The sequence below is a fragment of the Rattus rattus genome, chromosome 8 (assembly GCF_011064425.1).
Source record: "Rattus rattus isolate New Zealand chromosome 8, Rrattus_CSIRO_v1, whole genome shotgun sequence".
NCBI lineage: Eukaryota > Metazoa > Chordata > Mammalia > Rodentia > Muridae > Rattus > Rattus rattus.
The window spans coordinates 5,380,550-5,392,137 of NC_046161.1; the positions used below are offsets into that span (position 1 = coordinate 5,380,550).

The window sequence follows — 11,588 nt, forward strand, 5'->3', positions numbered from 1 at the left end:
CACAAATGCTAATTTAACTCATTGGATCCAATTATAGCTAGCATTTTCATGAAAAGGAGAAGGGAAAAAAGAAGAGTGAACTCAACAAAATGTCCGTTTTTGATGATTTTTACTCTCTAAAATACAAATTGCCCTGGGAAGTTACTTCTGACAATGCAGGGAACATAACTGTGTGGAGAAAAATGATGTGCCATTTCCTTAGACATTAACAACACTCTAACTAGAGCGAGTGCTACAGACCCGTCAAGTGCATCTGAGGATCATTCATTGCTCAGTGCTGGCACCCTAAAGACATGTTTCATGACAATCAGTGTTTCCCAGTGGTTATTGATTACCTCAAGTCACGGGACATTTTGAAACAAAACAGGTGTGTCTGTCCTGCAAAGCCCTCTCCATAAGGTCAAGGGTGAGGCCCTCTTGCACTGTGGATGGCTAGGGAGGTGCTGATCCCTAATGAAACTGAGAAATCAAAACCAACAGTATTTTCATACCCACTCTTCCCCTGAGTGGCAGCTCTAGAATGCAAAATTTTACATTAAATACTGGTTGATATTCATTGATATTTCTATGTATCTCTGTACTTGGAATATTATCAACTATTCTATATCTAAGTTGTATTTTTAATCGTACCATTGAGTTTTTTTCTCTAAGAATTGTATTTTCAAACATGTATGGTGCTGCACACCCATAATAAATATCAGCACTCATCAGGAGGAGTTTAACCTTTACTACATCGTGAGTTCAAAGTTAGCCTGGAGAACCTAGTGAAACTCTATCTCAAAAATAAAAGTGGAATCATATTTTTCATGAACAGATGATGTATTTGCCTACTTTAACCAAAGTTCAGGATTTGTCATTAGTGTTAATGATGTTATTTCAAAGGGCATAAGAGACAATTATGATTCTCATTGAATTCAAAACACTACCGACATGTTTTTGTTTCCTTAATAGGAAATAGAAAATGGAATTTAAAATCTTTTGGGGCTTTGAAGAGATAAAAAAGCTTGTTTTGCAAACATGAGGATCCAAGTTCAAATCCCCAGAACCCAAGGGAAAAAAATGCAGGCCTGGTTGCATAAACCTGTAAGCCCAGCATCAGGAAATAGAGACTAATCGATTCCAAGAACTTACTAGCCAACCTGGCTAGGTGAAAGACACAGATGGGTGAGAGAGAGACCTTGTCTCACTGTAAGAGGCAGCAAGGCAAAGAACCATAGGAAAGCACACTCAAAGTCCATCTCTGTCCTCCATGTGCACAAACAGGAGCACACACCTGCAGTCAAGTGCAGCCACCATGCATATACCACACATACTACACACACACTCACACACACATGTATGTGCACACGCACACGCACACACTCGTAATCAACTTTAAAAATAGAATTGGATTATTTTCTTTTATGGGTGTATCCTCCTACATACATGCATACACATAATACATCAATAATTTTGATAAAAAAAGGTTGTAAAATGGAACTGCACTCTTTTCTTTTGTAGATGTTCCATTTGTCACTTTTCTCGGTTTCATTCTTTCCATGAGGTTTTCTGCTTTTATACTGGATATTTTATACACACCAACTTTACACTGTTATCCTAAGTTTCTAAGGCCCTGACACTGCTGTTTTCAGCTCGCTGTGCAATGGATTCTTCTGTTTCCTCACTCTCTCTGAGTTAAGTGTTTCCCTGTGTGCTTGGTCACTGGCTGTAGTGAGCCTATTTTCAGTGACTTGCTCTTGGATGAATCTCCTAAGCAGTCAAAATGGATGGCACTATTTCTTCTTCATAACTTAGGGTTAGGGCTAATACACTAAGAGCCCAAGGCTTGAGGATCTCTAGTTAAAATTGCCAGGGGTCGAAATGTCTTCTTCCTGGTTTTTGTGTCCTGACTCTGTGCTAGTGGGCATAGTTTTCCTGCCCTAACTTCTCAGTTTCTTAGAGTCATGGTTCATTCAAGATACACCTCAGTTCTAGCTCTCATCTCATTCACAGCCAGACTTTCCCACATTATAGTCTCTCTGGCATCTTTGTTCGTGGCATACAGCAATCTCCTATAATTTTTTTTAACAATTTAAATAACGTTCTTGTTTTGTTCTGTGGTACTTTTGATCAAATCCAGAGACCTTGGGTATGTTGACAAGCACCTTACCATGGACCTATATCTATCCCCAGCCTGTCAAGTTACTAATGTTTTAAAATACTTTAAAATATATTTTCACAATGTGCTTGCTACAATGGGGTATTTTTTACATTTATTTATTTGAGATGCACCTACTGCACAATACACGTATGGAAGTCAGAGGATATTTTTCCAGAGTGAGTTCTCCCCTCCCCAAATCAGACCCCAGAGATCAAACTCAGGAGGGGGACAAGTGGCTTTAACCACTGAGCCACTGTGCTGCTGTGCTACCATAACTTTTTCTTGTTGCTTTAAACTAAGATTATTGAATTGCCCATAGCTTTTGTTTTTCTTACCATGTCATTATTCATAGTCTGAACAATAATAGTAACAATTCAATAGTTTATAATCCAATGACCAATTGAACTGAATCAACTAGTCTCTGTGGCTTTGAAAACACTTTAATGATGTGTGCTTATCTGGGATTCTCCTTCATGTTCAGAGTCATAAGCTACAGACACAACTTTTAAAAAAAAAAGGAACTCCGAGGGCCTTGGCCATACTTGAGACTTTACTTGATTCATCCCTCAAAATGACTGTAATAGAATATGGCATTTGGTTTCTAATTGGAAGTTAGAGAAAGAAGAAACTCGAGTCTTTGTTTCAAAAGCTCCATCATTAAAATATTGACACTCCCATTTCCCAAAGCCTGAGAATGTGCAGTTGGTCTTCCACGAGATAATTTCCCACCATCCTCAGTAGTCAAGCTCCAAAACTACATGTAAAAACATTCTTTTTAAGAAGATAAATGTGAAAGAAAATTTCTTAGTGAGAGTGGGTGAAGTCGTATCACCGGAACAGCCACTAACAAAGTTCTGGAATCTTACAGGGAAATCTCAATGATTTGAGAAACTAGGCATCCTGTACCTGAGGTCAACAGTGGTTGCTACAACTCCACAAGGATACATGAAACTCCACCAACTGTGAAAAAGTAAAACAAAACAAAAAACAAAAATCACCCCTTCACAAGCTTAAAAGCCTTTACCAAAGGGAATTGAATTTCTTCAGCATTCTCTCCTGCGTCTTACATACGGAAGAACAGTGTTTATTGGTTAAACTTTTCCAGTAATTTCATTCAACTGTAAAATCTTAAAACTTTGATGTAGAACACAGAGGATGAAAATAACCCTGAACTTTTTGAGAAATAATAGATTTGGGAAAGAAAAGCTTTAATTCTTGTGTATGGTTCACTCTCAACATGATTCAACAAATGGTGCCCATCAAGAAGCGAAGTCTGTCACAGGATCTTTCTGTATTTGTTTTTTACCTGGCTATATGAAGAGTGGTCCGAAATTCCTAGACTGAAGGAGAAAAGTACTTTTGCTCTAAATAGTATATTTAGATACCTTCTCTAAACGTATAATTAATTGAATATATAATTGTATACAAATTATTATATACAATGGTAATTTAAAGAAATTTGTGTAGCCCAGGCAGGCCTCAAACTCATGATCCTCCTGCCTCTGCCTACTTCAGCAAATCCTACCAGTATGTGCCACCACAACTGGCTTCAGGCAAGTGGATGGAACTAGAAAATACCATCCTGAGTGAGGTAACCCAATCACAAAAGAACTCACATGGTATGCACTCACTGATACATGTATATTAGCCCAAAAGTGCGAAATACCCAAGATACAATCCACAGACCACATGAAGCTCAAGAAGTTGGAAGACAAAGAGTGGATGCTTCAGTCCTTCTTAGAAGGGGGAACAAAATATTCACAGGAAGAAATACAGAGACAAAGTTTGGAGCAGAAACTGAGGGAAAGGTCATCCAGAATTGCCCCCACCCGGGTATCCATCCTATATACTGTCACCAAACCCAGACAATATTATGAATGCCAACAAGTACGTGCTGGCAGGAGCTTGATATAGCTGTCTCCTGAGAGGCTCTGCCAGAACTAACAAATACAGAATCAGATGCTCTCAACCAACCATTGGACTGAAAATGCAGCCCCAATGGAGGAGATAGAACTGAAGGAGCTGAAAAACTTTGCAACCACATAGGAAGAACAATATTAACCAAGCAGACCCCTGCCTAGAGCTCCCAGGGACTAAACCACCATCCCAAGAGTACACATGGAGGGACCCATGGCTGCAGCCACATATGTAGTGGAGGATGGCCTTATCAGGCATCAGTGGGAGGGGAGGCCCTTGGCCTTGTGAAGGCTCAATGCCCCAGTATAGGGGAATGCCAAGGCAGGAAGATGGGAGGGAGGGATGGAGTGGGTGGGGGAGCACTCTCATAGAGGCAGAGGGATGGGGGAAGGGATAGGACAATTCCAGAGGGGAAACCGGGAAAGGGGATAACATTTGAAATGTAAGTAAAGAAAATATCCAATTAAAAAAAGAAATTTGTGACTTAAACAGTAAATCATGTTTGAAGACATTCTAGAAACTGTTCAGAGAACTTGGAAATCTTTATTTAATCTCACTGCTGATAACAAACAGAGCAAGAATTTAAAGCAAAGCATTTTCCTAAAGACAAAGAAATAAATCAGAATAGAGATTGTAGAATAAAAATGTTTTGTTAAGGAGACCATCTAATTCTTGAAAAGGCATTCAGTCATTAAATCACTTAATTTAGCCAACAGATAATGTTACTAAACAGCATTGGAGCTTGGCCGAACTCAATCCAAAGACAAGACCTCCTTATGCTGCCCAGACTGACTTCAAACTTGAAACCTCCTATGTAACTAAGCCCATGGGTGTGGACCACCTGGCCCAGCTTCACAGTAAATTTCCAAATAGCTCTGTATGGAATGCTAGGATCAGTTCATTTTTCTATAATTATTTTTTTCTTGCCATGCATCTTCTTGTCTTTGGTGTTTTTGTGTCAAGAGCATATGCAGCATTACTAGAGACTGTTAAAAGTGCAGAGTCCTCAGCTACATCTAAGACCTAGGGAACCGGGAGTTTTAGCAGAACCTCCAGGTGGTCACATGCCTATCAAAGTTTGTGAAGGTTTGGGGTTGGGGATTTAGCTCAGTGGTAGAGCGCTTGCCTAGGAAGCACAAGGCCCTGGGTTCGGTCCCCAGCTCCAAAAAAAAGAACCAAAAAAAAAAAAAAGTTTGTGAAGGTTTAAGTCTGAGGAGACAGCATTTTAAGGCTTGAAGAGGGCTCAGTGGGTAAAACTACCTATTGCAAAATCATGAGGACCAAAGTTCAGATCCTCAGCATTTGGTGAGAGCCTTGTCTGCCATGTAAGCAAAATGATGGGCCGCAGGTCATCGAGGGACCCTGTCCCCAAATGTAAAGTGGGGCACTGTGGAGCCTCAGGTCAGAGAGAGACCCTGTCTCCAAATGTAGTGTGGGGCACTGTGGAGCCTCAGGTCAGAGAGAGACCCTGTCCCTCAAATGTAATGTGGGGCACTGTGGAGGAAGATAATCTATGCCCCATCTCTGGCCTCTACACACTAACACATGGGCAAGCACATCTACACAGTACCACCCCTGCACACACACAGGGAGGGAGGCGGAGGGAGAGGGAGGCGGAGAAGAAGATTTTTAATTGGACAGCAAATATAACATTGACAGAAGTGTCCTGAAATTACCTATTGACTGTGGATACAAAATGCAATGACTATACACCAGCAAGAAAGAAAATGCTGGGCAGTACAGCTAAGAGGTGAATTCTACGTTGTCTGAATTGTATCTTAACTTCCCAGGAATGGACGGTAGGTTATAGTAGATGCGTTTGGCGTGCACAGCTCAGATGAATGGAACCACTTCCAACTTTTTTTTTTCATCCTCTAGAAAATGTAGATGACCCATTTCCTGGGGGCTCAGTCCTCACCAGGAAAATACACCACAACAGACTTTGACTCTCTCAACCCTCCCTGATCACTGCCCCAAAAGCCAATCTATGTCATGAGGGTCTGCCAGGTCCCCCGGGTGGGGTGGGGGAGGGGAGGAGGAGGGGTGGAGCCCTCTATCCACACTCTGGAAGAGCTAACTGAACTGACAAAGGCTTTCCTAGGAAACAGCTTGCGGAAGGCTGTGGCAGGCCAGGAAACCTGGGTACTCAGTCAAGCAGAGATTAAGGGAAGGTGTAAAAAGCCAGAAACACTATCTGCCTGCTGCACATGTGGCCACAGCCTGTGGGGGGCAAAAGAGGAATGGAGACTTTGTTTCTCCATTCCGTCAGCTGCTGTCTTTCCCTCCCCAGCACCACTGTCACCAACCTCGTATAGGTTGTTGTTGTTGCTGTTGTTGTTGTTGTTGTTGCTGCTGCTGTTAAATAAAGGCTCATGGTTACTGAGAGGCCATTAGTAAAGAACTGGTCTCTGGTTTTTTGGGTCCTCCTACGGGTACAAAATCCTGAATGGGTCTATTTCCCCATTTTAATCTCAGCTCCAGGGTGAGAAGGGGGTTGCCCATTCTTTCCCTAAGTAATCCTTGCTCAAGACCAGAGGGCTATCGTAGAGCTGGAGAGTGCACTAGGATGGGGTTTGTCCCAAAGTGTCTTCGGAGACCCTTAGAGTTCTGATCACCTCTCCCACACAAACTGAGTCACTGGAGCGAAAACTGGAATCTGTTCAGATCGTGCCTGTTGAGCAGAGTTCTTCAGGGTGGCAGGGGCTGTAGTAATTGACCAAGCATACCCCGCCCCCGTGGTGACAAAGCATCAGGTCCCCTGCGGTGACCTGGCATCCCACCACCTGTGGTGAGGCGGGAGTCACACAGGCTCACTCATAGGGTGAGCGCAGCCCTCAAGTGCCAGCCTAGTCCCACGCGCGCGTTCGCACCCCTAGCTTGTCTGGGAGTCTGAAGAGACGTCGCTGGTGAGACACTCCTGCAATCCATACTGCCCTTGCCCATACTTACAAGCTGGGATAGTAGCCATAAGGTGGCTGCGGGAGCTGTGGGTAGCCGTCGTCTCCCAGCTCGTCCATCAGCAGATAGTCCTGGCTCTCGTTGCGCCGCGCGCCGGCTCCAGGGGCAGCCTTCGGAGAGCCACCCCTCCGGGTCACGAACCCCGGGCTCTGGCTCATGGCACAGCGCCCGGCCGACCTGCACCCCGGCTTCCGTGGATGATGACCTGGGGAGAAGGGGCCGCGTCACCTACCGAGCTGGCCCAGAGCAAAGCGATGCCCGGGAGAGGAAGATGAGGGAAGAGATGAAGATGCCTGGCTAGCTAGGTTCTGCCAGTGGCTTCCCTGCCCGCCAGAGTAGAAGTCACTACTTAGGGGCTTAGGAGACAGCCACGAAGGGAACCTTGACCTGAGCGCATCCGGACCACGCAGACAGGCGGTCCCAGGTTCCCAGGCAGAGGGCACAGGCGGAGCCTCAGTGGCAGCCGCCAGGGAGAGCAGCTGAAGAGTTACTATGTCAACCGCGACTCTCCAGCCCTCGCCTCCCGCCTTCTTCCCCCACATCCTCCGTCATGATCCCCACCTTTAAAGGGATCGAAAGGACCGTCCAGAAATCCGCCGACCCCTGTCTGGAAGCCACAACATGCAGAGCCAGAATAAACCTAAACTAGGGGGAGCCAGGCAAGCTCTTTATTTGGGCTTGGGAGGGCTAACTGCTCCCAAAGTAGGTTTCTTAAGTAACGCCAAGGGAGGGCTTTCGAGGAAGTTTCTTTTAAGTAACACTCAGAAAGCAGGATCCTCTCCGTCTTCCACACTTCCTTCATTGTTCTCGAAATGTTTCTCTCCCGTTCCCAAGCTCCGACGGAATTTGGACTCCACTTTGAAATGAAGAGCGGTCTGTGTTCTTGCCGCGGAATGTTCCTGGTTCCTGAGAAAACCAACAAGAAAACGGACATTTTCTGATGATGCCTGCTTGCTTTCGGGAAAATTCTCCATGATTCATTTGAACGCCAGAAATCGTGGCTCTGCTTGTCCTAACTGCTTTTAACACTTGTTTTTTTTTTTTTTAAAAAAAACTGATTAATTGTCATACATCTGTCAAAATCAAAACCTTCTCAATAAGAACAGAAGGAAATCTCTCAGTGGTTAAAGTGCTTGGGGCAAAAGTATGGGACAGGAGTTGAGGTTTCCAGCATTCATGTAACAGTCCTCCATAGTAAAACGCATCTCTAACTTGAGGCAGGCAGTTAACGGACTGTCTTTCCTAATAGTGCTCTCAGGAAAGAGGAATGGTGATTAAATAATCAGAGTGTACAGCTCTCACCTCTAAACCCTGCCCTTGGAAGCCTGAGGCAGAAAACTGGGGAGAGTTCAAGTCTAATCTTGACTATACATGAGTTCCAAGCCAGTGTGACCTACAGAGTCACAATTTGCCTCAAAAGAAAAAACATTAAAATTGAAAAGCAAATAAAATTGACAGAAATGGATACAGAAATCAGGTTAATGTGGTGGTCCCAAAAAGAAGTAGACATGGCTCTGTGAGAAGCTGGAGAGAGAGAGAGAGAGAGAGAGAGAGAGAGAGAGAGAGAGAGAGAGAGAGAGAGCAGATGTGAATCACACCTGAGTGAAAGAACAAGTTCTGCTTCCCCAGAAACAAGAGACAATGAAATGGGTGTTGGGAGTGACAGCAATGTCAACCACCTTGAAAAGCATAAGGAAGTCAGAAGAGGTTACAAATCAATAAAATGTTGTCTTTGGCAAACACTGAGGAGAGCTGGGAAAAAGGAACAGAACCCAAGGACCTAGCTTTGTGTTGGCAAATGTCCTCTGGATATAAAAATCGTCTGTGGAAGGCTCATCGTTAGTCCTGGCACCTGGAGTTGGAGAGGTAACTCAGTGGTTAAGAGCTGTTCTTCTGGAGGACCAGAATTCAGTTCCCAGCACCCACGTTAGGATGCTCACAACTGCCTCTAACTCTAGCTCCAGAGCATCCAATGCCTTCTAATGACTTCTGTGGGTGCTGCACCAACATGCATGCACACGATACACACACACACACACACACACACACACACACACACACACCACATTCAACACATACACAAGAATGTTTTTTCAAGGCTTGATACTCGATGCAGTGTTGAGAGGTAGGCTTTGGGGTGTGATTGGATCCTGAGACCCTGATCTCCCGTATGTGACATGGTGAAGGACTAGTGATTTGAAAGGGTTACTGGGAGATATTGAAAGCTTGCAGGAAGAGTGGAGGAGGAAGAGATGCATGACAGGCCTGCCCTGGAGGGTTTGTCTTGTCCTTCTCTCCTTTCTCTCCCCTCCCTGCTCTTTCTCTTCAAGGCCACCATGAGGTAAAGCAGCTTTTTCTTCACTACAAGCTGAGAATCATGGAGCCTGCAGTGAGGACGGACTGAAGTGCCTGAGACCGGAGCTAGTGAGTCTGTTCTCCATAGTTGTTCTCTCTGGTATTGTGTTAGGTGATAGGAAGCTGAAGACATCACAGAGATGTGTTGAGGAGACCAGTGAGTGGGCTATAAAAGACATAAAGGAGTGTGCGGACGGAATCATACTTACCCTCAAAACTGACCTACAGCTGGTTGCTTCTGAGAGCTTCTTTTAAGCTATCGATATGTGAAAGTGTGGTTTAAAACTCTTACGACTTCATAACAATTATACCCAGCACAAAGATTCTTCTTGAAATTTGGTCTGTGGTGGTTCTGGTTTGTTCCGTTGCTGTAATAAACAGCATGATTTGCTTACTTCTACATCAGTCCATCACTGAGGGAAGCAGGCAAGCCATGAGAACCAAGCCCTAAGCAGTCCTGCTCATCTTGCTTTCTCATACAGCCCAGGGGCCCCTGCCTATCCACAGGAGACTGGGTCTTCCCACACTGATCAATACTTAAGCAAATGCCGCCACAGGCCAATCAGATGGTGACAATTCTTCACCTGAGCTTCCCGATGAGCAAATGACTCTAGTTTATGTCAAGTTGACAAAAACTGAACAACAGAGTGACTGTACCATCTATAAATACTCAAGACTTAAATTAATCAATTAGTACATGTTTCATTTAAGCAATGCCTGGGTAATCTCTCTGGGAACACCGAGTATGGGAGGCAATGGAGTTGGTGATGTAATCTTCAACCATGTTCTAGTCAACTGGAATTCTGTAAGTTGAAGGAGCGTTAGAGAAATCCACATAGATGGTGGAAGTGTTAGGCTTTCACCTCAGAAGAGCTCCCAGGGAGTCTGTCACTTGTTGTGTTGTGGCAGATAGTTGAGCTGTTTGTGCCTTTTCTCAACACTGTTTTTCATTCCCACATAACAACCTTCACACTGAACAAAGTTATTAAATTTATACGGTGACATCAATTTATCATTTGGCAGAACAAGATACTATTTTTCCTTCTTATTTGAAATATAGTCATCACTAGAGTAATGTAAGGGCATTTCTGTGGTAGGCGGACAGGGTATATAAATGAGTCGAGGATTCTGAAAGGTTTATGTGATGAAATAAGTGGCCAGATGATGTTTGAGTGTGAAATGTCCCTACCGGCTTATGTGTTGGTATCTCTGTGGTCAGCAGATGGGCTTTGGGGCACCTGATTCCATCCTAAGGTACCTGACCTACTCAGTAGAATAATTCCTCAATGGACTCGACTGTGATGGCATTATTGGGAAGAAGTGAAGCATCAGAGAAGGACTTTGGCTGGTGGAAGTAGGTCACTAAGTGTCTTCAGGGAGCTGAATACTCTCTAATCACGGTCCTGTCTGTGTGCGCTCCCATCTGCCTGGGCATGGGTTTGCCCTGAGACAAGGAAGCGCTCTGCATGCTTTCCCTCTGCTTTCAGGGCCCCCATGCTCTGCCTCAGCACAGGCATGGAAACAGCAGCCTTGACCTTTAGGTTGCCCCCGATAGCACTGTGGGCTGAAATAAAGTTTTCTTGTTGATTTCATCCTGGCAACACAAAGTGTGACTGACACAGACAGGCAGGTAGGAAGTAGGACAGCCTGAATTCATTTGTGCTTTTGTAGGGAGTATGTGCACTCCGGAAGTCCTCATATCCTCCTGCCTCAGTCACTGTCGGGTGGGGAATACAGCTGCACATCACAGTACATGACTAAGCCTCACTAACTGGTTGATAACAGATATCATCTGATGTCTCTATGTCACGGGTTGTTAATCTGTAAGGAAATGTAATTACTGAGGGCGACACTGTCTCTAAGGTCCCACATTCTCTAATCATGAAAACAGTAGTGCTTTTATGGTTAAGTCAGTAAAGAATGAGAGGATACCTTCCCTACCAAATGCTTCTGAATCAAGTGTGGAATATTGAGCAGATCTGGAATAAGGAGGAAAGTAGGGGCATAAACCGATCTCAAGATTAAAAATTGCTGTTTGAGAGAAGAACATGACGTTCTCACAGAGTTGGACATTTTAATTCAAATCTGTAGCTTTATGTAGTGCATTTCAGTTGTTAATTCTAAAGCACAAGGGTGAATGTGAGCTATCGTGAAAGGAAACTTTGCCTCTGTATACCTATGTGCACTATGTGACTGATTATTACATGGGACTGAAGGG

At 44.2% G+C, this 11,588-nt stretch overlaps 1 protein-coding gene across 2 annotated transcripts in view; it reads right to left on the bottom strand.

Annotated features, from left to right (window-relative positions):
- The window catches only part of Trpc6 (transient receptor potential cation channel subfamily C member 6), a 108,886-nt gene extending 101,383 nt beyond the window's left edge, over window positions 1-7,503 (bottom strand). For both annotated transcript variants that reach the window (XM_032910668.1, XM_032910670.1), the window contains exon 1: window positions 7,007-7,503. In XM_032910668.1, the coding sequence (XP_032766559.1) occupies window positions 7,007-7,173 (167 nt within the window). In that variant the 5' untranslated portion in view covers window positions 7,174-7,503. The remainder of the gene's footprint in view (window positions 1-7,006) is intronic.
- Between the last annotated feature and the right edge of the window lie 4,085 nt (window positions 7,504-11,588).